At 37.6% G+C, this 27,638-nt stretch overlaps 1 protein-coding gene across 47 annotated transcripts in view; it reads left to right on the forward strand.

The window, feature by feature from the left end:
- Positions 1–27,638, forward strand: part of CLASP2 (cytoplasmic linker associated protein 2) — a 181,024-nt gene that overhangs the window by 61,843 nt on the left and 91,543 nt on the right. For all 47 annotated transcript variants that reach the window (XM_067005787.1, XM_067005791.1, XM_067005788.1 and 44 more), the window contains 5 exons: positions 9,638–9,717; positions 11,985–12,077; positions 15,395–15,540; positions 18,552–18,687; positions 24,567–24,637. In XM_067005787.1, the coding sequence (XP_066861888.1) occupies positions 9,638–9,717; positions 11,985–12,077; positions 15,395–15,540; positions 18,552–18,687; positions 24,567–24,637 (526 nt within the window). The remainder of the gene's footprint in view (positions 1–9,637; positions 9,718–11,984; positions 12,078–15,394; positions 15,541–18,551; positions 18,688–24,566; positions 24,638–27,638) is intronic.

Here is a 27,638-nt window from a genome sequence, read left to right on the forward strand (position 1 = left end):
CAAACTTTTTATTATGAAAATTTTTAAGCATGTAGAAAAGTTGGCATGCAGTAAACACTCATCACCTAGATTTAGTAACTAGCATTTTGTCATATTTGTTTTAACCATCTCCATATAGCTATATTCCCACATGTATTCTTTTTTTTTCCAAAACTCAACAGTTGGAAAGTAAATTGTAGACATAATGACATTTCAGCCATAAATATTTAATATACACCTCCTAAGACTTAAAGGTGTGCTTCATTATAACCATAATACAATTATCATATACCAGAAAATTCCATAATATTATGTATAAAACAGTCCCTTCACCAATTTTTTTTTTTTTTTTTTTTTTTGTGGTATGCGGGCCTCACTGTTGTGGCCTCTCCCTTTGCGGAGCACAGGCTCCGGACGCTCAGGCTCAGCGGCCATGGCTCACGGGCCCAGCCGCTCCGCGGCATGTGGGATCTTCCCAGACCGGGGCACGAACCCGTGTCCCCTGCATCGGCAGGCGGATTCTCAACCACTGCGCCACCAGGGAAGCCCCCTTCACCAATTTTTATACCATGACATTGACTTTTTTTTTAAAGAGTCTATGCCAGTTGTCTTTTAGATTGTCCCATGCTGTGGATTTGTCTGATTTCTTTGTGGTGATATTTAACTTGTTCCTTTAAGCTCTTTTATTTTCTGTAAGTTTATTCTAACTATATACCTCCTTTTTTTTTTTTCTTTTCCGCATGCGGGCCTCTCACTGCTGTGGCCTCTCCCTTTGTGGAGCACAGGCTTTGGACGCGCCCTCAGGCCCAGCCGCTCCACAGCATGTGGGATCTTCCTGGACTGGGGCACGAACCCATGTCCCCTGCATGGACAGGTGGACTCTCAACCACTGCACCACCAGGGAAGCCCTATATACCTCCTTTTAAGCACTTCCATTCTATATTCAAATTTCCTCAAATGTCCTAAAAATATTTTTTAAAGTGATTCTGTGGGGCCAGAAAGAAAAATTTACTGTTTGTCAGTTCAGGACTGCCCTCTTCTGTTGGTGTAGTGAAATGCATCTTCTTTTCTAAATGGTACATGGAAGGCTTTCTATTCAGTGCTTCTGATTCTGTGATACCATCTCATTTCAATAGAACAACATCTTCTCTTTCTTCCTTTCCTTTATCCACCAAGCTTTGAAGGACTACCTCCCCCTTCTAAGTGCTACTTACCTCTTGTTCTGAGGGGAACCATATTTGATGTCTTTGTACTCCACTGCCAAGATCCTCTTCCATACAAATTCCTCGGATTTTTCTCTCCAGTGAGGACTTTGTAATTGATACTGCTGGTTTTGGATGTTTATATTTCCCCATTTGTAAATTGAAGTTTGAAGTGAGAACTTGTATTACAAGTATGTGCTGTGGACAGTTTTATTTGTTTTTCTTTTTGATCTCTGGTTTTCAGAGTATTTAGTAAAACATTTGATTTGAATTTGGATGACTACCATTTTCCCATGGGAATCAGAATGTCTACTGTAAGTTTTAAAATTGGGTAAGGAAATAACCTTTTTTTTTTTTTTACTAGATAATCCATTATCTCAGCATTTTGTTGAATTTTAGACATTATTATTGAATTACTTTCCTTGTTGATCTGAATCACTTCTTTGTCGTGTATCAAATTTTTGTACATTTGTGGGTCTGTTTTCGAAGTTTGTATTTTGTTCATTTGATTAGTTGGCCTGTCCCTGCACTAAAACCTAACTGTCATCATTATCTTAGGTTTGTAAGTCTTCATTTCTGGTAGGGCAAGTACTTCCTGCCTTTACTTATAAGGATTATCTCAACAGTTCTTGGCCCATTGCCCTTCCAAATTTTAGAATCAGCTTGACAACTTCCACAAGAAATCCTGTTGGAGGCTTGATTATGGCAGTACTTTGGGAAGACTGGACATCTTTATGATACTGAGTCTTCCTGTCCATGAACACAGAATATCTAGCCATTTATTTTAGTGTTCTTTAATGTCTCATTAAAATTTATTCTTTTTTCCACCTCAAGGTTTTTCACTTTTTTTGTTTTGTTTTTGTTTGTTTGGTTTGTTTTATTTCTAGATACCTCAGAATATTTTTATTTTATGTTAAAAAACATAGTGGGTTTTTTTGGCTGTGTTGGGTCTTCACTGCTGTGTGCGGGCTTTCTCTAGTTGCGGCGAGCGGGGGCTACTCTTTGTTGCAGTGTGTGGGCTTCTCATTGCAGTGGCTTCTGTTGTTGCAGAGCATGGGCTCTGGAGTGCAGGCTCAGTAGTTGTGGTGCAGGGGCTTAGTTGCTCCGCAGCATGTGGTATCTTCCCGGACCAGGGCTCAAACACATATCCCCTGCATTGGCAGGTGGTTTCTTAACCACTGTGCAACCAGGGAAGTCCCCCAAAGCATAGTATAATTGTAAAACTTCATTGAAAGAAATTTTTAAAGTCATAAATAAATGGACATACTACATTCCTGGATAGGAAAACAGTATTACAAAGATGTGAATTCTCTCCAAATTCATCTATAGAGTCAATGCATTTTCTTTTTTTTTTTAAATTGAGGTATAGTTGACATGCAACGTTATATCAATTTCAGTTGTACAATATAATGATTCAATATTTGTATATATTGCAAAATGATCACAACAATAAGTCTAGTTAACATCCATCACCATACCCAGTTACAGAGCTTTTTTCCCCTTGTGATGAGAACTTTTGAGATTTACTCCTTTAGCAACTTTCAAATATGCAGTACAGTGTCAACTCTAGTCACCATGCTGAACTTTACATCCCATGGCTTATTTATTTTATAACTGGAAGTCTGTACCTTTTGACTCCCTTCACTTATTTCATCCACCCCTTGCCTCTGGCAACCACTAATCTGTTCTCCATATCTGTGTGCTTGGTTTTTTTTGTTTGTTTGTTTTTTAGATTTCACATATAAGCGAGATCATACTGTATTTGTCTTTCTCTGTCTGATTTATTTCACTCAGCATGATACCCTCAACGTTCCTCGACGTAGTATTTTCTTAATTTAAAATTTCTAACTTTGTTGCTGATGCATAGAAATGAAATCAATTATTATATTTTGATTTTATATATAGTCACCTAGCTAAAGTTTAATTTTTAATGATTTTACTATATATTATTTTGGGTTTCCTATCTACACCAGGATTTGGCAAATTACAGCCAGCAGGCCAAATGTGTCCTTGCTATCTGGTTTTAGAAATAAAGGTTTATTGGAATGTCGGAGAACTAAGGTCCTGCATGCCCTGTGGCCAAAAATAGATAGATAGATAAAGTGTACAGCTCAGTGTTTTCAAAAAAAACCCGTTTGTTTAAGTGGACCCACATAGTTCAAACCTGTTTTGTTCAAGGATCAAACGTATTTGAACTTTGTGAGCTCATTGCTTGAACTTAATTAGTGGAAGTCCTTCAGGTCCAAATTGGGGATTCTAGAAGCTTTCCTCTGAGAAGTTTTTTTTTCTGCTGGACATTGGGGAATCACCAATCAGGGACCCCTTCAGCCTCTCCTAGGTCTTGTCTCAACCAGAATTCTCAGTTACTCTTCTCCACCGCTTTACTGGGAACTCCACTTTTCAATAGGGAAAGCTACAAAGTCACATTGTAAAAGGAGCAATTGTCAAGAATGAGAGCAATTGTTGCAGCTACCCTTGCAGCCAGCCTACTGCAGCTTGCCCACTGACCACGATAATTTACATGCCTCCCCCACACAAAATGCACTCATGGACATTTCCCAAAAGTCTCATCCTAATTATACCATCAGGCTCAAAGTCCGTGATCCTTTGATCTGCATCAGGTCCAGATGCATGTGAGGTTTCTCTCCTCTCGTGTAGCTCCTCTCCATGCAGAGGCCTTTGAACTAAAAAGACATCTACTTGCACCCCACATACTCAACATACAGGACAGAAAAACCATAATAGACACTCCCATTAAAAAAAGGGGAGGAGGGCTTCCCTGGTGGTGCAGTGGTTAAGAATCCGCCTGCCCAGTGCAAGGTACACGGGTTCGAGCCCTGGTCCGGGAAGATCCCACATGCCGTGGAGCAAATAAGCCCTTGCATCACAACTACTGAAGCCCGTGTGCCTAGAACCTGTGCTCCGCAACAAGAGAAGCCACCGCCATGAGAAGCCTGCGCACCGCAACGAAGAGTAGCTCCTGCTCGCCACAACTAGAGAAAGCCTGTGCATGGCAACAAAGACCCAATGCAGCCAAAAATTTTCTTTTTTTTTTTTGCAGTACGCGGGCCTCTCACTGTTGTGGCCTCTCCCATTGCGGAGCACAGGCTCTGGACGCGCGGGCTCAGCGGCCATGGGTCACGGGCCCAGCCGCTCCACGGCACGTGGGATCTTCCCAGACCGGGGCACGAACCCGCGTCCCCTGCATCGGCAGGCGGACTCTCAACCACTGCGCCACCAGGGAAGCCCCCAAAATTTTTTAAAATAAATAAGTTTCTTTAAAAAGGTTGGGGGAAGGAACAGGAACTTCATAGTAGTCACTGACTTATAGCAATTTTGAAATCCAACAGGAATCTGCTGTCAGGTTCCCTTATTACAGGGGTCATGAATGTTCCATCATGAAGGTTTCATTCTCTCTTTGGGTGTGCTTCTCTAAATCAGTGTTTTCTTCTGTTCTTGGTTTCACCCTGGACTCTGGTCTCTGCCCCTTAAATCTTTTCTTCTTTTGTATCAAAATGTCCTGTGTTTTCAGCTGAGTGTCTTTTTCAATCTACTTCCGTTAGAAAGTTGGGGATCCAGAAAGCTCTTCTGTCTTTTCATAGCACTCTTCAAAAGCACTGATAGTGCTTTCATTAGTGTAACTCTCTTTAAAAATTATAGATTTTGTGTGAATTTCATCAAGGTTCCTGCCATATTTCCCTCCATGTTTTTCCAGCATTTATCTTTCTCTTCAGTGCTAGTCGCTTCATTGTAGCATGAGAAGAACCTGCCCCTTTCCATCTCTAAGACTTTGCTCTCCTTGCTCCTGTATCTGTACTTTACCCTTTGTTTCATTCACCATTGTATCCTGCACTTCACCTTATTAGTAGTTAAGGACTAAGTAGAATGGAGTTTTCTCTTTATACTTGAACCTTTTAAAGTAGTATTTGAGGATTTCTGAGAAGGCCTCGTCTAGGCAGTCTGGCACACTAGAAACCATGGTATGTCCTGAATGACAGTACCCTCTAATCCCCCTTTTCCCCTCCCTCTGCTTCCCAACCAAGTGATTACCAGCTTAGAGTGGATTCTAGAGCAGGGATCAGCAAACTGTAGTGCACAGGCCAAATCCAGCCAACTGTCTGTTTTTGTTTCACCCGCGAGCTAGGAATATTTTTTACATCTTTAAATGATTAAAAATAGTCAAATGAAGGATAATATTGTGTGACATGTGAAAACTATATGAAATTCAAATTTCAGTGTCCACAAATGGAGCTTTATTGGAATACAACCTTGTTCATTGTATATTGTCTGTGGCTGCTTTCAGGCTACAATGGCAGAGTTGAGAAATTGCAAAGGGAACCATATGGCCCATAAAGTCTAAAATATTTACTCTCTTGTCCTTTACAGAAAAAAATTACTGACCTCTGTTTTAAAGTGGTTAGACAGCTGGGCAAAGCTCTTCTGTTTCAGCCCATTAATATTTTCTGGTATGATTGTTAGTTAACACAGTTATACTTGAAAGAGCTTTAGTAGAACTGGAAGCCAGCTTCACTTGTTCCTTCAGCCCAACCTGTACTTGTGCTCCTGCTCTCAAACATAATTTATCTAAATACATCTCCTCTTGGTGTGCACACTCATGCTCCTTTTCTTGCAGTAATATTTGACATTAAAGCCCATTACTCTTTTTGACTGTCTTCCTATGTAATTCATTCTCCTTGCTGGTGCTAAAGGGATTTTTGGGTGAACTTTTGTTTGTTTGTTTGTTTTGCGGTACGTGGGCCTCTCACTGTTGTGGTCTCTCCCGTTGCGGAGCACAGGCTCCAGATGCGCAGGCTCAGCGGCCATGGCTCACGGGCCCAGCCGCTCTGCGGCATGTGGGATCTTCCCGGACCATGGCACGAACCCGCATCCCCTGCATCGGCAGGCGGACTCTCAACCACTGCGCCACCAGGGAAGCCCTGGGTGAACTTTTTAAAGCTGTATCAGAAAATGGAGTGATGATTGCAAGATAAAACAGTTCATTCAACAGTTTGTTTCCTATGCAGGGATCCTTTTCCTACTTTGTAGGCCAGACAGTCAAAACCAAGGTGAGGGGAAACATTAGGCAAACGTGGATTGTAAAAAGGTTTACTTGTAATACATACAAGATATAAGCGAGGTTAGAATGGGGAGCTCAGAATGTCCTCTGTCTTTACACTATTCGTATATCCCAAACACTCCCATTAGCAGCCCCTCTGCTTAAACAAAGTGATTCTCCAAGGTAAGAGTGAGGTAGATTAGGGTTAACTATTCAGACCATGCAAGTTCTTACCAAATTTGGTAATGCCCATGTCCAGGTTTAGAGACCTAACTGTCATATCTGAGATAGTCACAAGGCTGCATTTATTTGTCTCTGCATCTTCTGTGGGACTTTTAAAAGCCATTATATTCTACTCCCCCACCCCTCCCTACTAGCTTATTTGGCCCTAGTCATAAGAAATTACTGCATAATAAAGAAATTATGATTAGAGTAAATTGTGACTTTCAAAGTTAGACTTTCCTATGTATGTCCTTAGTCATTGGCACATTTTTCTGGCCTTATCTGTGATCTGTTCAGATGCTCTGCATCCCCTTGAAGGTTTTTGACATTGTGTTATGGCTGGTGGGTTAATGTATCGACATTAGCATTCTATTGTATGTATGATGCCTTAGTAAACTGCATATATACTGTAGTAATCCTTCGTACTGACCTCCCCTTCACTTCTCCATTCCTCTGTAAAACTTTCTGTCTTCCACACTTTAGTACACTAAGGTTGTTAACTGCCTCTATTCGGGTATATCTGCACAGGTCTCCTCTACCACTTGAGATGTATACTTTCTAGGAGTCAGTTGTTTGTTCTCAAACTTGCCTAATGGTTGCTCTTATTAGTGTAACAAAGTAATTTGCAGAAAGTGGTAATATAAAGGAACAAAATATATTAATGAATGTGGAAAGAACTTTGTTTTTATGAAAACTGTGTTGTATGTTTAGGAATTGCTTGGTAAGGACCAGTCCCTAACGAAATTTCTGTTCAGTGGCTTAGACAAAGACAACTGTGAAAGATTGGGAAGAAATTGTAAAAATCTAGGCATATGCACTCCTATCAGAGGACCCATTGTCGAAAGCAATAAACCCTGCCATATTAAGAGATTGTAAATGAATGTAGTATCTTATAAGATGTTAAGATAATATGGTTAGCTATCTTTTTGTTTCTTTGCTTTAGCTGATTATTTTCAGGTAATCAGTTAGTTACTAGTACTGATTATGGGGTTGAGAGTTTTATTATTTTATTGGATTTTTTAATATCTAGGGAGTAACTATAATTTATTTACTCTTGTAATTGAATTTCCTATAGCAAGCATGCATTCATTCCTCTTAGTTTATGAAATTGTCATTGCTTTTAATTTGCAGTTTTATATTGCCTTAAACTTTATGCTGTTCTGTGGTCCATCTCTTATTGCAGTTAAAAATCATATACAAAGACCTTCTGAGGTTTTTGTTTGTTTTTAAGATAAGGAGCTTTTTATACACCTTTGGAAATCCTGAGTATTTTTTATTTTTTAGGATGATTTTTTTTAAAGTCCAGTTTTGCAGTATTAATATTTCCTTTGGTAGATGATAAACTTAATTGAAGAGATATTTTCTGTTTAATTTTTTAACCAGAGAGATTTTTTAAGTGAATTGTCCACTGGAATGTACATCTTAGGTATTTGAAAACCATTTTATGTGTTGGATTTTTGCCATGAAGAAAATAAATAATAAGTAGAGTTATCAGCCAGATTCCAGTCAGAAGACAGAATCCACAAGTTATTTTTGCAGAGAGAATTTAATATAATTTGTTAAATGGGTATTGATGAATTAAGAATGCAAGAAGAGAACACTAAAGTATCACGGAAGAGGCTGAGGAGGCGAGAAGATTACTGACCCTTCTACCGGCTTCACAGTCCATCAGTGCAGAGCCTTCCCGGCTTTATTCTCCTTCCCCCTCAAACAGGTGTCTCCTCCCCAGCTACTTATACCACGGTACTCTCAGCGGCTGTGTTAAGATTCCTTGGTTGAGCTTTGTGACAACAGTTCTCCATGAAGCCAAGTTCCCTCTGTTGACTCTAGTTTCTTCACTGTCATTAAGAGCAAAGACACTATTTTAGTGTCATCTGCACAACAATTACATATAGCAGCTAAGTACCTGGGAAATAATATTTCTAATTCATACTACTTCTGTTAAACAACTCCCCTCCCCATTTAAATACTGATTAATTTGAAAAAAATAAAAATAAAAAATAAAGTATCATGGATGTAGCAATCACAGTAAATAGCTCCTACCCCTAAAGCTGGAAGAACAAAATGAGGTTAAAATTATTGAAACATAGAGGCTTAGAGGAGAGGCCCTACAGAGCTGTGACTTGACCTCTGCAGGTACTAGCTGTCTGGTGTCTCTGTCAGGCATAGTGAACTGGTTTCAGTGAATGTTAGAAAAACTGCAGTCTGGAACTGCTACTGAAATGAGCAACCTGCCAGAGTTGCTAGGGTTTTACTGACAAGAAGAGGAAGTAGTTAGGAAGGAGCAGGTCCCTTCTTGCTTCAGCTCTCATTCTTTCCAGCATCCCTATTGACACAGTTTAACAGGAAACCATTAGAATCAGCGAAAAAATGGTTTGCTCAGTCCTAGGCCCAGGATCACAGTATAAAAGAGTGTATTTGGAGCTGAAAGACAATAGCTAATTATTGGCTCTTAAACAACTACTGCCTATTAAATTTACTTTTTTATTGTATATGTGCAATAAAAGAAGATTTGTTTGTATATTTAAAGTTAATTTCAAGACCCTCATTTCTTTCACTTTTGCTTTCCTGACCACTGCAGCACATGTGGATCCTCTGCCTCACTTATTTGGCATGATTATTGACATTTAGGGGCATATAAACTGACTGCTCAGCTTTTTAAATGTTTTATCTTTTCACCTGTATTTCTTGTGTCCTTGCTCTTGCATTGAATGAGGGATGAGAGGGCTCTGTTCTTATAGTTTGGATTTTACTACCAGCCTCATCTAGAACCTTATAGAGAGTTAATCAACTACTGCTAAGTACCTTCTCTTTTCTGAAAAGTTGGAGATTTTTTTTGCAGTACGCAGGCCTCCCACTGCCGCGGCCTCTCCCGTCGCGGAGCACAGGCTCTGGACGCACAGGCCCAGCGGCCATGGCTCACGGGCCCAGCCGCTCAGCGGCACGCGGGACCCCCTCGGACCGGCGCATGAACCCGCTCCCCCCGCATCGGCAGGTGGACTCCCAACCACTGTGCCACCAGGGAAGCCCTGGAGATTTTTAAAATACCTTCTTATAAAATGGAATGTCTCAAAATTATGCCTTTTTCATACAAAAGAGTTAATATTTTTCATGGTGTTCTTAGTGCTAAAATGCTTAAAAGTAAACTTTTAAAAATAAATTTATTTTTAATTATCAGGTGCTTCTAAGGAAGGAGGTGCTGGAGCAGTTGATGAAGATGATTTTATAAAGGCTTTTACAGATGTCCCTTCTATACAGGTAAGGATGCCAATAAAGTGACATTCCCCATGAATATTGCCTATGTGCAATATTATTTATTTTTGTCCCTGTTTTCCAAATTCTTTTTTTCCTGAATTGACTTACCAAACTATTATTTGTTGGTACAGTTAGACTTCCAAGTGATTTTTTCAGTGAGGCTGAAATAAAATTGAATCCATATCATTGAATCCATATTACATTGCAGCGTCCAACTACATCCACTTTTTTTTTTTAAAGATGCCTGTGATATAGTGTTCTTCCATTTTTTTTCCTCCTACCTTTCTGTCCACTTCATCTCTTTCTCCTTTAAAGCCATATCCTTCTTTACTTGACTGTTGAATACTGAGATTTCTTAAGGGTTGGTTCTGGGCCTCTCTTCTCCCTCTCCATTTCCTTCCTTCTTTCAAATCCATGGCTTTACTTCCTGCCTTTACATAAGTAATGCACAGGTTTTTATCACTAAGCCAGAATTCTCTTTAGTGCAAAATTAATTTTTCCACTGATTGTTTATTTGACATCTCCTTTTAGATGTCTCAGAGGCATCTCAAATTCAACGTGCCCACAACTGGACTCATGATCTTCCCCTTTCAAACCTACTCTTCCAGTGTTTTATATGTGGAAACCTAATCAGTTACACAAGTTAGAAACCTCGGAATTATTTTATTGCAGCCAATTCCTAACTTAGTGGTATTCAAACTTCTTCACGCTGTATGCCCCCTAAAAGAATGTTTAAAAAAATTATGTACCGCCTCACTGAAGTAAATTTTTGAGTCGACGCTTTTTTCCCTTGTTAGGGGAGGGCAGCCCTGGCATTGTATTCCAGAGCAAAGCATCATAATAAGATTAGGAGTGGGAGAGGAACCTGCCTTTCTTTTTAAATATGGCAGAAGGACTTTTGTGAAGGGGAAGTGGGAGGCAGGAAAGACTCAGAAGCCTCCAGTAATCACTCTGTAACAGATGTTTATCTGGTTCCCCTCCTGCCTCTTCAGCCTTGTCTCATGCCTTGCTCCCCTTTGTACTCTTGTTTTTGGCAACTTTTTGTTTTAAGTAAAAGGGGAATTTAATGGCTGTTGAAAGTGAAAAATATAAATAGGGCCTATCTGATGGCAGTATCTGTTTGTACAACTCAGATGGTATCTAGGACCCCATTCTTTCTTATGTGTCATTTCTGGATTCTTCTGCATTGTCTTCCCTCATGGTCAGCAACATGGCTGCAGCTGTCTGAGCCTCACTCCCTTAGTGCCCTCTGCCTCTTCCCCAGTTGACCATGTAAAACTTTGAAATTCACTCTTAACTGAACTAATTTAGGTCATGCGCCCACCTCTGAACTTTTACTGTGATGTAGAGAAATACTGTGCACTGACTGACTTAGGCCTTGGGTCACTGTTGCTTCCCCTGATCCCCTTTGCACTCTTAACTACTGTACTTGGCCTTCTTTCAGTTTCTTTCTGTCACAGAGCCTTTGCACATGCTGTTCACTACAGGGAAGGCTGATCTTTCTCTATTTTGTCTAATGATGTCTGCCTTATGCTTTAGCTGTCAATTCAAGCTGGACTTTCCTAACTAGTTCAAACCCCCTACTGTATGTATACTTTCATGGCAGTATGTACTTCTCCTTGGTGATACTTTCTATTTGCAATTTCATATTTTATATCATTTGATTAATTTTTTTCTTTCCCTGACTAGATTATAAGTTCCATAAGGCAAAGACCATGCCTATTTTTTGCTCACCATAGTGTCCTTAATGCCTAGAATGTTACATCCCTGTTCTGTGAATATTTGTTAAGTGAGTGAAAGGATAATGGTGTTTGGCAGACAGTTAGCTCCAGAGGGAATAAAGCATGTAGCTCTCCTGGCTACAGTCTAGTGAGAGGGTGGGAGGAGGGACTAACCTAAAACATGTCCTTTTGCAATATTGTATAAGTATATGAATTCAATAGATATGTTATATACCTGAAGTCATTTTGAGAACTCAGTCCTGTTTTTACTAATCTGTAGGATATTTGCATTTTGTTTTTAAATGACAAAGCACTTTAAAAGTATATTTGAAGTTACTCATGAGTGGAGAAATACCCTTACCTGAGTAACAGGTAAGGAAGACAAAGCATTTTATTTTATTATTGTCTATAATGTATTTTCATTCTCCATTTAAAAATGGTGTTAAAATGGGAAATAATATTATTACAGGAAAGATTATTTGAACATGAGGGCATAATTTTGCTGTGGCAAGAAATATTAATGTTATAATTTTGCATCTTTTCTTTAAGATCTATTCTAGTCGAGAACTTGAAGAAACATTAAATAAAATCAGGGAAATTTTGTCAGATGACAAACACGACTGGGATCAGCGTGCCAATGCAGTAAGTTTTTTATTTTTTATTTTCTTATTCCTCTCCTTTTTTTTTCAATGTTCTTTTTCAAAAACTTGGAAATTCAATAGTAGTACTATCTGGTATTTGCTTATGAAATAGAGAGTCTGATAGGTAACATTTCTTTCTGGGAAACACAAATAGGTCTTTTCTTAGTTAGGGTCCATTTTTTTCTGTTTTGCTAATCAGGTGGAGCCTATCTCATCCATTTGTTAGTGTCTCCACATGTGCTACTTTTTGAGCTTCATTGATGCCCCAGGACCATGACTCTCCTTAGGGTTACATAGTTGTGGAGTAAAGGGAACCCTCCTGCACTGTTGGTGGGAATGTAAATTCATAGGGATGGTATTAAATCTGTAGATTGCTTTGGGCAGTATGGCCATTTAACAGTATTAATTCTTCCAATCCAATAGCATGGGATGATTTCTTTGAATCATCTCTAGCTTCCTTTATCAACGTGTTATGGTTCTCAGCATATAAGTCTTTCACCTCCTTGTTCAGGTTTATTCCTACGTGTTTTTTTTTTTTTAATGTGATTTATAAAGGGAATTTTTTTTTTTACTTTTTCTTTCTGATAGTTTATTGTTAGTGTAAAGAAATGCAACAGATTTCTGTATGTTAATTTTGTATCCTGGTACCTTGCTGAATTCGTTTATCAGTTCTAATAGTTTTTGTGTGGGGTCTTTGGGGTTTTCTATATAAATTAGCATGTCATCTGCATATAGTGACAACTTTCCTCTTCCCTTCCAGTTTGGATACTTTTAATTTCTTTTTTTGTCTGATTTCTGTAGCTAAGACTTCTAAGTTGAATAGAAGTGGTAGAGAGGCCATCCTTGTCCTGTTCCAGATTTTAGTGGGAAGGCTTTCAGCTTTTCACCATTGAGTATTGGGTTTGAGTTTGGCATAAACCATTGGCTGTGGGTTTGACAAAAATAGCTTTTATTATGTTGAGATATGTTCCTTCTATACCCACTTTGATAAGAGTTTTTATCATGAATGGATGTTGAATTTTATTAAATGTTTTTTCTGCATCTGTTGAGATGATCATGTGGTTTCTGACCACATTGATTTGTGTATGTTGAACCATCCTGTGACCCTGGGATGAATCCAACCTGACCACAGTGTATGATCCTTTTTATGTGTTGTTGGATTCAGTTTGCTAATATTTTGTTGAGGATTTTTGCATCTATATTCATGAAAGATATTGGCCTATAATTTTCTTTTTTGGTAGCGTCTTTGTCTGATTTTGCTATCAGGGCGATGATGGCTTCATAGGATGATTTTGGGAGTATTCCCTCCTCTTCAGTCTTTTGAAAGAGTTTGAGAAGGATTGGTATAAGGCTTTTTTGTACATTTGGTAGAATTCCCCAGTGAAGCCATCCAGTCCTGGACTTTGTTTGCAGGGAGTTTTTTATATTGCAGATTCTATTTCACTCCTAGCAATTGGACTGTTCAAATTATCTATTTATTCTTTTTTTTTTTTTTTTTTTTTTTTTTTTTGTGGTTCGCGGGCCTCTCACTGTTGTGGGCTCTCCCGTTGCAGAGCACAGGCTCCAGATACGCAGGCTCAGCAGCCATGGCTCACGGGCCCAGCCGCTCTGCGGCATGTGGGATCTTCCCAGACCTGGGCACGACCCCGTGTCCCCTGCATTAGCAAGCAGACTCTCAACCACTGTGCCACCAAGGAAGCCCTATCTATTTATTCTTTTTTTTTTTTTTTTTTTTTTTTGCGGTATGCGGGCCTCTCACTGTTGTGGCCTCTCCCGTTGCGGAGCACAGGCTCCGGACGCGCAGGCCTAGCGGCCATGGCTTACGGGCTTAGTTGCTCCGCGGCATGTGGGATCTTCCCGGACCAGGGCACGAACCCGTGTCTCCTACATCGGCAGGCGGATTCTCAACCACTGCGCCACCAGGGAAGCCCTCTATTTATTCTTGATTCAGTTTTGGTGGGCTGTATGTTTCTAGAAACTTGGATGGACTTGTTTTTATATTTTGTGCTGTTTTAACAAAATTGCAATAAACATATTTGCACATATTTATAACAATGGTGTTTTTATTTTTGGAGGTTAAATTTTTAAAAGTGGATTGGTGGGTAAAGAGTAGTTGCAACTTTATTTTAGTAGACATTGCCAGAATATTTTGAACAAAGGTATTAGGCATCCATGATCTTAACAGTAAGAGCTATTACTGGGTACTATCGAGTCTTTTTAACTTTTGCCAGTCTAATGAAGGCAAATGATATGTCTTTGTTGTAATTTGCATTTGCTTATCACTAGTAAGGTTGAATACATTTTCTTATATTTATTTTGCCCAATTTAATATTTGGTTATTTGTCTTTTTCTTATTTTACTGTCATTCCTTGTGTATTGTACTTATATACTGCAGATAATTTTTTCCTACCATATTGTAATTTTTTTTAGTTGTTTAGATGCCTTCTGATTTCTCTTCTGCTTATGATAGTTTGCCTTATATACCCTAAGATTGTATAACTATTCTTTCAGATGTTTTTCTAATATCCACAGTATTTTATTTTTATGTTTTCCATCCTTAATTCATCTTTAACTTTAAAGATATCTTTAAAAATTTAGAAAACCACAGAATTTAATATGAAATTATACATAATAATGGGTATGATAGGTAAACTTTTAGCTTGTATGTGTGAGCACAGATGTGTGCACCTGAGTGTATCTCAATTGACTGATTAATTTTATTAGGTATGTATGATGTTTATATGGAAAACATTTGACAATCCTATTCTGAAAGGTTTAGAAAGAGGGAGAAAGAGCTATTTGTGTCACAAAGTGTGATAATGTTAAAATATTGGAGATGGTGATGACTTAATGGTTGATCCTTTTGATTTTTTTACTTTTGCTTATGGATGAATATAGTTTCCAAATTTGTTTCTTTTAAAAATAGGCTTCTTAGTAGATAATGGTGATGGTTGTACAACATTTTGAATGTTCTTATTGCCACTAAGTTGTATAATTTAAAATGGTTAAAATGGTAAATTTTATTTTAGTGTATTTTGTGACAATTTTGAAAAGACTCCCTTAAAACTTTAAAATATACTTACCTACTCAAACATTACATGTCTATTATGCATATAATTAAATCTATAATGTTATTTTCCAGAAAGCTTTTTTTGTTTGTTTGCAGGTTTATTTATATTTAATGCTGTTAAAAATGTCTGAATATAATTATGAAATATAATGAAAAATTTTTAAATTTTGTTCCAATAGTGAAGTTTAGGTAGGTATTTTTGGACTGCCACTTTTTAATGTCAGTAATGAAAATTCTTTTTATTTCAGCTTAAGAAAATTCGATCATTGCTTGTTGCTGGAGCTGCACAATATGATTGCTTTTTCCAACATTTACGCTTGTTGGATGGAGCACTTAAACTTTCAGCTAAGGATCTTAGATCCCAGGTGGTTAGAGAAGCTTGCATTACTGTGGCGTAAGTATATTCTTTTTTGTGATAAGTATTTTTTAGGAATGAATTTTGTACTCATTGATTCAGTGATTATTCAGTAAAGCACTAGCAGGATAACCCCAAAAAAGCATATATATGTTCCAAAAATCATATATATAAGGATTAACTTTGTGTGATGAAAAAAAAAAAATCTTTCTTAATAGCACTTTATACCAACCTTAAAATATGTTTATATGTCTAAAGTCTACTGGTGGATTTTTGGTCACTAACTCTGTGAGTATAAGAAGAAAGTGAATGGGTCTGAGAACTGGCTATATGTAACTTTCTCTTTGCTAATTTGGATATTAAGCCTTTTATTTCTGATATTTTAGCAGTTGTCTTGGAATTATAACATGCATCGTTAACTTATTGAAATCTAAACCTATTCTGTATGTTTATATTTTTCTAAAATTTAAGGATGGTAGAACACTTAAACTCCTTTTAGCACGTCCCCTGACCAGAATACTTTGTTGTATATGTTGTTGTATTCCTTTGAAGAGAGGGAACACAAAGATGCCTGCTATTAATATTTATAATCTGGATTGTACTAGATGTCCTTCCTAGTCAGAACAGAATAAACAAACAAATAAAAAAAACCCTGAGGAAATAAAAACTATGAGGATTGCAAGAAAAGGAACAAAACTGCCCTTATTAACAAATGATATAACTGTCCATGCAGGAAATGATAAGAATTGATAGATAACTTATTATAATTAAGGGAATATATAGCAAGATTGCTAGATACAAGTCAATATACCAAAATAATTGAATATCTCTTGATAGCAAAACAAAACAAAAATCCACAAATTGTAACCTTCAAAAATAGTCCGTGATGAGAATAATTCTGCTGCTTGCCATGATGCAACAACTAGTACAGGATTAGCCCTCTTGCAGAAAACTGGAGAAAATATGTAAGACAACTGTGTACAGATGATGGACAGCAGACAGAGCAGGAATGTAATACTTGAAACAAACAAGTCAGTTGAGCAGTATGATCAGCACAGTTTTGACCTGGATGCATTTTCTGGACTGTGGAGAGGAAGGGAGAACCCAGGCAGAGCAAGGCAGTCTCACTGAGTAGAAGAAGAAACAAATTGGAGGTTCTGAAAGCTGAAGTGGCTAAAATTTGCAATGCAGAACACTGGAGAGGAGAGATATACAGAAAAAGAGATATAGAAATCTGCATAGGGGATCCCATGAGTCTAGGTGAATACTAATCTGTGCATGTGAAAGGTACAACTAACTCCCTGAGGACTGGAAAGAACTGCTGGAAGCTATAAGATAACAATTCCCAGAGTTCACCTGGGCCGGGAGAGGTTCAAGTTCTGACGAGCCAGCCTGGAGAAACATTGTTGAACACCCAGGGCATTCAGTAGAGACCCCAGAAAGGCTGTTGTATAGGAATAGGACTGTTCAGGCTACTCTGGAGGCTGAGTACTCTGCAGTATTCTCAGGCCACCCCTCCCAGTAAGCTTATAAAAATCAAGCTGATTCCAAAGTACATCACTGGCCTACCAGAACAAAACTCTTACACTCTTTAAAGGAAGACAACAACATCCGGGCACAGGTGGCACCTCTCTGCTTCTGATTTGAGTTTCACATTGGAAAACTGAAGGTATAACTGAACACTAGTAAGTAAGTCTGAGTCTGAGTACTTGTTTGAACCAGGAACCTGAAATTTTGGCACTAACTGTACCCCAACCATGTATTTTAAATAAGATGTAAGTATATAGAAATTAAAAATTCCACAAACATTGTCAGAACTATAATTACAGCATTCTTCCTAAGTGTTTTACCCAAAATCATATTAAATTAATTAGCCTGGATTAGTTAACTACAAATTTGGAAAGAGAAGACAGATTCCTTAGAGTCACCCAACTAATCAATGTATGGTAAAGTTCTATTTTCAATCAAGAATTCTGAAATCCTATACCAAAGATGTCAGGGAGTATTTGTGACCAAAATATTAATATTTCTCATTAATAGAAATAGAGGAGTACTGGGACTTCCCTGGTGGTGCAGTGGTTAAAAATCTGCCTGCGAATGCAGGGGACACGGGTTTGATCACTGGTCCAGGTAGATCCCACATGCCTCAGAGCAACTAAGCCCATGCACCACAACTACTGAGCCTGTGCTCTAGAGCCCACGAGCCACAACTACTGAGCCTGCACACCACAACTGCTGAAGCCCATGTGCCTAGAGCCCATGCTCCACAACAAAAGAAGCCATCACAATGAGAAACTCGCACATGCAATGAAGAGTAGCCCCCACTCACCACAACTAGAGAAAGCCCACATGCAACAACGAAGACCCAACACAGCCAAAAATAAATTTTTTTTTTTAAAAAAAGAAAGAAATAGAGGAGTACTGATTTGGGAAAGATTTTAGTTATTTGTAAAATATGTTGAATTTAAGATTGATATTGGGGCATCAGAATGGAAATATCTGATGGAAAAAGACTAAAGTTCAGGACAATCAGAGCTGAGTGTTTTACCTGTCATGTTAATGGTTAAATTCTGAGATCAGATGACTTCTTCATTGCAAAGAAATGGTTAAAATGCCAAATTTCAACTTTGCACTAGACAGTAAAAGGACTGGGAGAAGAAGGAAATAGGTAATATCTGCACTTGCCTTTCTCTCTTTTGTTTTTCTGCCATTGGAACTGGTTAAAATAAAAATTTTTTTAATTCAGTAAAAGAATATTTTAAAATTGTATGGTCCTACCTATATTTAATGTTAAACTTTTTTTTTTTTTTTTTTGCGGTATGCGGGCCTCTCACTGTTGCGGCCTCTCCCGTTGCAGAGCACAGGCTCCGGATGTGCAGGCCCAGCGGCCATGGCTCACAGTCCCAGCCGCTCCGTGGCATGTGGGATCTTCCCGGACCGGGGCACGAACCCGTGTCCCCTGCATCGGCAGGCAGACTCTCAGCCACTGCACCACCAGGGAAGCCCCTAAACTATTTTTTTTTAAAACATTTTTCTGTCTTCCTTTATAGCCATCTTTCAACAGTTTTGGGAAACAAGTTTGATCATGGCGCTGAAGCGATTGTACCTACACTTTTTAATCTCGTCCCCAATAGTGCAAAAGTCATGGCAACTTCTGGATGTGCAGCAATCAGATTCATAATTCGGGTAGGTTCTTTTCTTTTCCTTTCTTTTCTTTTCTTATCTTTTCTTTTTCCTATCTTTCTCTCTGTGTGTTTGTCCACCTCTCTGTCTGTATGTCTCTCAGTGTACTTAAATAAATCATTGGTATTTTTTTAAACCCCCAAAGGAAAATTACTTTTGAATTATTTTTCTGATAATAAAAGTAATACAGTTATTATTGAACATTTAAATAGTACAGAGTATTACGAAGTAAACATGCTTGCATACAGAATATAATAGACATAATATGCATGTACGTGTGTGTGTGTGTGTGTGTGTGTGTATAACCACGTTATAGGTGGTAGCAGGCAAATGTAAAACAATAAAGTTACAGGCAGTGGTAAAAGATGACAGACAAATTCTTAATATTTCTCATCATCCACATCTTGAAGGTGCCCAAAAGAACAGAGTTAAAAAAAATAAATCTTCCACACTTGAATTCTGCTCTTCTGCAACTAACCACTCTAGCTATTCAGTATGTACCTTTCCAAACTTCTGTTCTTGCCTGTACAAACTATATTTACAAAATGTAAATGTAGCATTTATATTTTACATATATGTAAAAATAATGTGTTTTTACACTTGCTTTTTAAACTTCATGTACCTGGGCGGCTTCCCTTGTCCATACATATAATTATTTTTAATGTCTAAATCAGTTCTCTATTAAAGAACATAATATTAAATTGTCCTCACCATTCTTCTCCTTGAGGTTTATGAAGTTCTTTCTCTCCACCTTTTACCAACATTGTGCATTATTAGTATCTTAAAGGTTTTAAAAATTTAATAATTGAAATATTATTTCATATTCTACTTTGCATTTCTTAGATTATTAGAGACATTGGGGTTTTTTTTCCTTTAATAGTTTTTCTTTGGATTGCCAGTTTATACTTTGTGCATTTTTTTCCTCACTTATTTCTAAGGCCTTTTTTATATTTTATAAGAACAGTCAGCCCTCCTTATCCATGGGTTCTGCATCTGTGGATTCAACCAACCTCAGATCAAGAATATATGGGGGGAAAAATTCCAGAGAGTTCCAAAAAGCAAAACTTGAATTTGCCTCCTGCTGGCATCTATTTATATAACATTTACAGTAATTACAACTATTTACTTATCATTTACATTGTATTAACTATAGTAAGTAATCTAGAGATGAAAGTATACAGGAGGATATGTGTAGGTTTCATGCAAATACTGCACCATTTTATATAAGGGACTTGAGCATCCACAGATTTTGGGATCCTCCCAGGGTCTTGGAACCACCCCTGTGGACACTGAAGGATGACTGTAAATTAATTCTATGTTGCAAATATTTTTTACCAGTGTGTCAATTCTTCAAATATTGTGTAAGTTATCGTTTGTTATATATAGAAATTTGAACTTTTTTTGATTTGAGACAATGCTCCTTTTGTGGGTTTTGTTATAGTTAAAACAACCTTCCTCATTTCTCAATTATAAAAATATTCAGTTGTTTAAAACTTTCATGATTTTGTTTCTTAGGTTTAGATCTAACTCAGTTTTATTTCTGTGTGAAATACAGGTATCTAACTTCATTTTCCCCCAAATACAAAGCCATTTGACCCAGTGGCATGTAGTGAATTACAGTTCAGTCTTTTCTTAAAATACCATTGTTTTCATGTAGTAAATTTCCATAAATATATGGGTCTGTTTTTTAAATGCCTTTTCAGTTTCTGTGATCAGTTTGTCCTCTCCTGTTAAGTGATGTTTTTTTTCTAATACTGCTGTACCAGGTTTTTTTCAGCAATTAAATCCAGTGCCTATGAAGAAATCTATGAATCTATCTATGGAAATGTTCATTTCTTTCTATTTTAATATTTTTGTAAGCTTCACTAAATCTGGCACCTTTATAACAGTGTTCAAAAATAGTGGAAATAATTGAAATATTTGTTTTATCCTTGAGTTTAATGGGAGTACTTTAAATATGATGTCTGGGATAACTTTCTCAATACTTTACATTAGGTTATGAGAATTTCCTCCTATTTCTATTTTGCTAAATTTTGGTTAGCAGTAGATGTCGAATCTTGTCAAATATCCCTTTAATATCTTTAGAAATGGTTGTCTCTTCATTTATCCATTGTACATTCGTGAGCTAAATTCTGCTTGGCCATTGTACCTTATGATGCTACTAGATGCAGTTGGCTAATTAAGATTTTGGTATTTACTTAATATGAGTCTTTTGTAGAATTTTCTGTAATTTTTCTGTTTAACATATTTTGTTTTTAGGGTTTGCTGACTCGAAGTTATCCAGTAACATTTCCAGTGTTTAGACTGGGTGTTCTTGCATCTCTTTTTGAAGTATTCTTGGTTATTTGTGTTTTCTCAGAATATCTATTTCATATAGATTTTAAGACTCTTTGGCATGAGGCTGTATACTTTTAATTTAAAAAAAAGTTTCTTCCACTGTGGTTATATTGCCATTTTTTCTTATTATATTATTATATGTTCTTTAAAAAAAAAAACACTTGCTAGAGGTATTGTTATGGATTTTTTATAAGCTTCAAGTTTGTTTTATTGGTACTAATGGGGTTCTTTAATTTTTTCTAGTTCTTTAGTTTCTACATTTGTGTTTCTTAATTCCTTTCTTTGACTTGCTGTGGCTTACCTCTTTTTTTTCCACTAGATTTTTGTGGTATATCCTTAGATAATTTGTCATAGTTTTTGTTGTTTAATATTATAACACTTTCTTATTATAATGTTTTCTTCTGAGTTTGGCATTAGCAGCATCCAGTGATTTAGATTTATCACATTCTCTTTATTTTATAATTCTCAATTATTTGTAATTTCCATTTCAACTTTCTCTTTGAATTACATAAGGATATTGTTTGCATTTTCAGATGGTTTTTTTGTTGTTCTTATCATTTTGTAATCTCATGATATTCTGATCATACAATGTGGTTGTACAATTTCTTCTTTATTGAATAACCTGAATTTTGTTAGTATCCTAATACATCATAAATTTAGATAGATAGTCTTTTAGTATTTGCAAAATATGGAATTCATTTATAGGGTACTTTATTCATTACTAAATCTAGTTTGTTTATTATTCAAATTCTTCATGGTCTCATTTTTTAAAAAGCTGCTTTATCTGGCAAATTCTGATTCTAGTTTTTATCAACTTTATTTTCCTAACAACTCTTGCTTCATGTACTTTATGTATGGTGAAAGTTTTTGACTACTGCCATCTTGAAATAGTATTTTTTCCTTTCCTATCTTTTCTGTTTTATGTTCATTGTATTTGCTCCTTACCTGTTTCATTATTTTCTTAGAAGTTTCTTACTCATTGTCAGTGTCAGGAATAAAACCTCTGTTTTACTTCCCCAGCCTTTTAAAAAGTATATATTTTATCTTATTCATGTCATTTTTTCCCCTTAACCATTAAATTAAATTGAGCCAAAGACACTTTCATTTTCAGCAATTGAAATTAATTGCTTTTTTTTTGCTGCCTTTATTCCTGCCCAATCTTTATTAGGAAACTCTTCCCATTTAAAATTTTTGTTTGGGGCTTCCCTGGTGGCGCAGTGGTTGAGAATCTGCCTGCCGATGCAGGGGACACGGGTTCGTGCCCCGGTCCGGGAAGATCCCACATGCCGCGGAGCGGCTGGGCCCGTGAGCCATGGCCTCTGAGCCTGAGCGTCCGGAGCCTGTGCTCTGCAACGGGAGAGGCCACAACAGTGAGAGGCCCACGTACTGAAAAAAAAATTTTTTAAAATAAAATAAAATAAAATTTTTGTTTGATTTTAGTGTGTTCTCAATTTTCATGTATATTTATCTTTGTGTATTTCAAAATAGCTTTTCTTTGCCCTTATCAAGAACTCAAAAATTGGACTTTAGGTTCACATTTCTTTTCCCTCAGAATTATGTCCTTTTCACTCAGTTGTTTTCTTAACTTTTTATTGTTTCTATAATAAGATATCATTTGATTTTTTAATTTAAAACAAAACACCACCTTAGGAAGGTTTATAGAGGGGTGTCTGTGTCAGGAGTTCCCTCACGGCAGGCCTTGGAGTAGATCATCTTTCATTAGTGCTTTCTTTACATAGTGGAGCCAGATTTCTGACTAAAATGAAGTTTCCTTAAATTTATGTTAGTTTTCATGGATCATTTATTTATTGCTTCTGTTTGTCATTTATCATTTCCTAAATATTTTTTTTGTTTTCTGTCTTACAGCTGTATATGTTCTCAGGAAAAATTCCTTTAAATTCTACTTACTATCTTATGATCTCATTGAAAATACAAATTGGGTGTTTTGTTGTTGTTGTTGTTTTACAACAACATTATTTCCTGTTTTCTATATTTTGTTTCCCAGGTTCTGACTTGGTGTTTGGTTGAATGCATCATCTGTAATTGTGAGGATCACTTTTTATTTTCCTTTGGTATAGCTCCCCCGAATATGGTGTAGCAATAGTTAGGTTAGTCTTTTGCCCCATCCCTGCCACTGTGTTGGATGTGGGTTAATCAGTCAGCAGTAGGGTTATGAGGAGGTTATGAGAGAGGAGGAAGAAGGTAGGTGAGACCTCCTATGTAGTATGTTGTGGCTAGGGAGTCTCCTTGGGCTTTAACGCCACAGTAATGTTTGGGGATGGGTTCTTCTGGATGCTCTAAGGGAGCTGGGTCCACAGAGCCCTTCCACGCTGACTGTAACAGTTGAATAATATGCAGGTCAGCACTGTGTTGCATTATCCTCATTTGAACAACTTCACGTCTGTGGGTGGTTTCCCACTGTAGGAACTGAAAAAAGTTTTCCCTCTAATTTTGGTTGAGTTCGTTGTGGCATACACTGATGTGCCATTCACGTTCTCCTTCACTGAAAGACTTGTTTCCCCAGGACTGGAAGCAATGTGGGCAGACAATCTTCAGCTGCCAACCTCTTCAAGGATTACCTCAGCTTGCAGAGAGTTGCCTTTCCCAAGGTCTTGCCCCTTCCTGGTTATGGCCCATGTCTAATAACTGATTGATGTGGAAGTGTAGTGCTGTGACTATCTTAGACCAATTTGAGACTACTCTGAAGGACCATTTTAGCCCCAGAGCTCCCCAAAGCTTCAGCTTTGGGCAAAGATGTCCTTGGGCCATATCACAGATTGATTTCTTCTTCTGCTCACTCCTGCTTCCTTCTCCTCCCTTCCACTGGTGTTGATCCCAAGAGTACTTCTTAATATCCTGAATGCTAAACTCCATCTCAGAGCCTGCCTCCTAGAGAACCCAACCTGTACCATTAGCTCAGAAGAAAAATAGGAGATTTAAAACATCAAATATGTATGCTTAGGTTATTATTTTATTCTTATGTCAATTATGAACTTTTTAGTTTTTGCTTGACTAAAGAAGAACATAAGAATTACTAATAGAAACCAGAAGATTGTATATACTGACCTTTACCTGAATTCTAGAGAGCTGTGGTTCAGCCAGGATGAAAGTTTAATTAAAATCACCATTTCAAAGTACATTCACAGTAGTTATGTAGATTCACTCTAATAACCTGCTTTGATGACATAGCAGTTACTGTCTTCTCCAGCAGTAGCAGTACATCAGAAAATAAGACCAATACATGCCTGGTCCCTCTTAGTACTCCATCCCCCCAAAGTACACTGTTCTAACAGTTCTCTGTAGTTATACAATTAACTTGTCTTTATTGTTTAATATTACAGTCACATCTGCCCTTCTGAAACTATATCATTACTATTACTTTAATTTGGGGAAACTTTTTGACTGGTCTTAATTTCTTTCAAAATCTGATTTTATGGTATTTTTGTTCTGTTCTAATATAGCTAAATACTTGAATGCAAGGCAAATAGAAGAGATTATGCAAAATACACAGTATTTTTCAACTTCTTCTAAAATATCTTTTTCAGCATACTCATGTACCCAGACTTATACCTTTAATAACAAGCAATTGCACATCAAAATCAGTTCCTGTAAGGAGGTAAGTTTTGAAAAAACTTAGTATAGCTTTATGTTGAATATTGCATTATGTTTAATTCTTATTTGGGTGCAAAAATTAGTTGTCATCAGTTTCTTGCCTTCTAGAAACCTTATTAAATTTTTTTAATCTTATGTCATATAAGGGAAAAAGGAACAAAGTGCTTATTATGACTATGCACATTTCTCAGTTTTATCCTATTAAGGTTTGGTTTATTTGGGCCACTAGTTGTTTGGTTTTCAGAGAGTATGGAGTCTAGAGTCAGCCCTTACCTAGAGTCCTATAACTGTGACTGATTGTCCTACCTCAGGCAGTTATTATAACTTCCCTGAACCTCAGTGTCTTTGTATGTTAGTGGGGCTAATAATGTGGACCCCATGGAGTTGTGAGGGTTAAATGAGAAACACAATGGTAGAATTGAACATAGTGTTTGGCATGGGCACAGAGTATGCAGCCATAACACGTCAGTCTGTCAGTATCTCTCTCTCTCCTTATGGTTTCTACATTTTTATTTATTTATTTATTTATTTTTGCGGTACGTGGGCCTCTCACCGCCGTGGCCTCTCCCGCTGCGGAGCACAGGCTCCGGACGCGCAGGCCCAGCTGCCATGGCTCACGGGCCCAGCCCCTCCGTGGCACGCGGGATCCTCCCAGACCAGGGGCAGGAACCCACACCCCCCGCATCAGCATGTGGACCCCCAACCACTGCGCCACCAGGGAAGCCCTACAATCTTTAATATCATCGCTATCTACATGAATAATAAAGACAGCAAAAACAAAATTTGTGCATTGGATATTTAAGAAAATTGTAAAGAACTCTTTCCCCTTTTTTGTTTGATAAATATGTTTATTTAAGTACTTTGAATGTTAGGAAAAATAAGACATCATTATTACCTGTAAGTGATTTGGAGTTTTGGGACAGTTGTTTAATTACCTCTCTCTTATGTCAGCAAACAACAGCCCACTGGTCGAATCTGTCCAACAATCTAGTTTTGTATGGCCCACAAGCTAAGACTGTTTTTTATGTTTTTGAAGGGTAGTTTAAAAGGGGGAAAGAAAAATATATAAAATGGAGACTATATGGTTCTCAAAGTTTAAAATATTTACTGCCTAAAATATTTATTATCTGGCCCTTTACAGAAAAGGTTTACCAATCTCTGTCTTACACTGAAGAAAATGGTAATTGGAGAAATAGGAATGTGACAGAGAAGAGGAAGTCAGGAAATGCATCAGAAAATTACCTTGAAAATGGGGAGCAATTCAATACCTGTAAGGGAGGAGAGTGGGATATAATGTACGCAGAGATGGAAAGCTATGCTGTGTGCTTCAGAGCCATCGGACAGGCCACTGAGGCCAGAACACATGATAAATGGGAGGATTCAGTAAGAAAAGAGGCTGACTGAGGGGAAGAAGGGGATAGGTTGAAGTCAAAGTATAGAGGGCTTTGAATGTCAGGAAGAGAAATTTTGATATTGTTCCATTAGCAGTTTTTGGTGAGGAGGTAATGTCATCCATCCTAGTTTTTATTTCAGCTATGAACAGCAATTAAAAAGGGACAATGAGAAGCATTGGTTTAATTAAGTAGGACTTCTTACAGCTCATGTAAGAGGCAGGGTCCGAACTAGAGCTGTATTTATGATAATTGATTGAAGGAGGTTTTATTCAATAAATTCAGGAGATTTCAGATATAGAAATGAGTCTTGATAATTGGATATGGATGAGGAAGGTGATGTCAAGTGCTTCAGACTGTGATCTGTAGAGTCAGAATGCCAGGGTTTAAGGCCGTGCTCTATCACTTTGGGCAAATTAATTTAACCTCCATGTTTCTCTTTTTTCTAATCTGTATCATATGGGCTCCAAGAGTAGACTTGAGAGGGTAAGAATTAAATATGTTGTTTTGTATCAGTATGTAGTGTTTGAATTGACACACTGCCTGTGTAGAGATGTCTGTGAGCTGGTTGACACTCTGACTTAATGGCTGAATTGAAGAACCAGTGCTGGAGATAAAGGACTAGGTGTGAGAAGTACAGCTGATAGAGCTAAGGGTACAGGTGATACTGCCCAAGAAAAGACTATAAAAGGGAAGTGGGCTGAGATCAGCACTAAACAGGGGAGCACCTATGTAAGGGTAGGTGCAGGGAAAGTGTTAGTAAAGGAAGAAAAACAGGGCAGAGCTGTGTCGTCAGATGCCAAGAAAGAACAAAAGCTCAAGAATGAGACAGTTGAAGAAGTTGAGAACCAGAAGGCTAAGGAGAAAACACCAAATACTTGATTAAGAATCATTTACATATATATTTAAGGGAACAAATGTAGAAATGGAAGATCCGTCCCAGCTTTCTTAGTCACCATTGTATGTCTTCAGTTTCTAGTACGCAGTAGGTGTTTGGTAAATGTCTTTTAAATTAAGTTAAATTGTATATTTGACAAACATTTTAAGTTAAAATTATGGGGAACCCTTAAAGTCTTTTTGAACTGTTAAGCATGAGAATAGTTGGAGCCTTAAATAAGTTAAGTGGGACTTCCCTGGTGGCACAATGGTTAAGAATCTGCCTGCCAATGCAGGGGACACGGGTTCGAGCCCTGGTCCGGGAAGATCCCACATGCCACGGAGCAACTAAGCCCGTGCGCCACAACTACTGAGCCTGCACTCTAGAACCCGTGAGCCACAACTCTGGAAGCCTGCGTGCCTAGATCCCATGCTCCGCAGCAAGAGAAGACACTGCAATGAGAAGCCCGTGCACTGCAACAAAGAGTAACCCCCGCTTGCCGCAACCAGAGAAAGACCGCGCCCAGCAACGAAGACCCAACGCAGCCGAAACTAACTAAATAAAGAAATTTATTTTTTAATTAATTAATTAAGTACTTGACAGTAAAATCTAAAAACATGTCTTATGCTTTAATTTAGGGGGCAAAGTGGAATATTATAGAAGAAAGTGTTAATTAACATTTAGTTATAAATTAATATAGCTTAATATAATGTTATGACATTTAGTTATAATTAACT

Source organism: Kogia breviceps, chromosome 10, assembly GCF_026419965.1.
Source record: "Kogia breviceps isolate mKogBre1 chromosome 10, mKogBre1 haplotype 1, whole genome shotgun sequence".
NCBI classification, from domain to species: Eukaryota; Metazoa; Chordata; class Mammalia; order Artiodactyla; family Physeteridae; genus Kogia; species Kogia breviceps.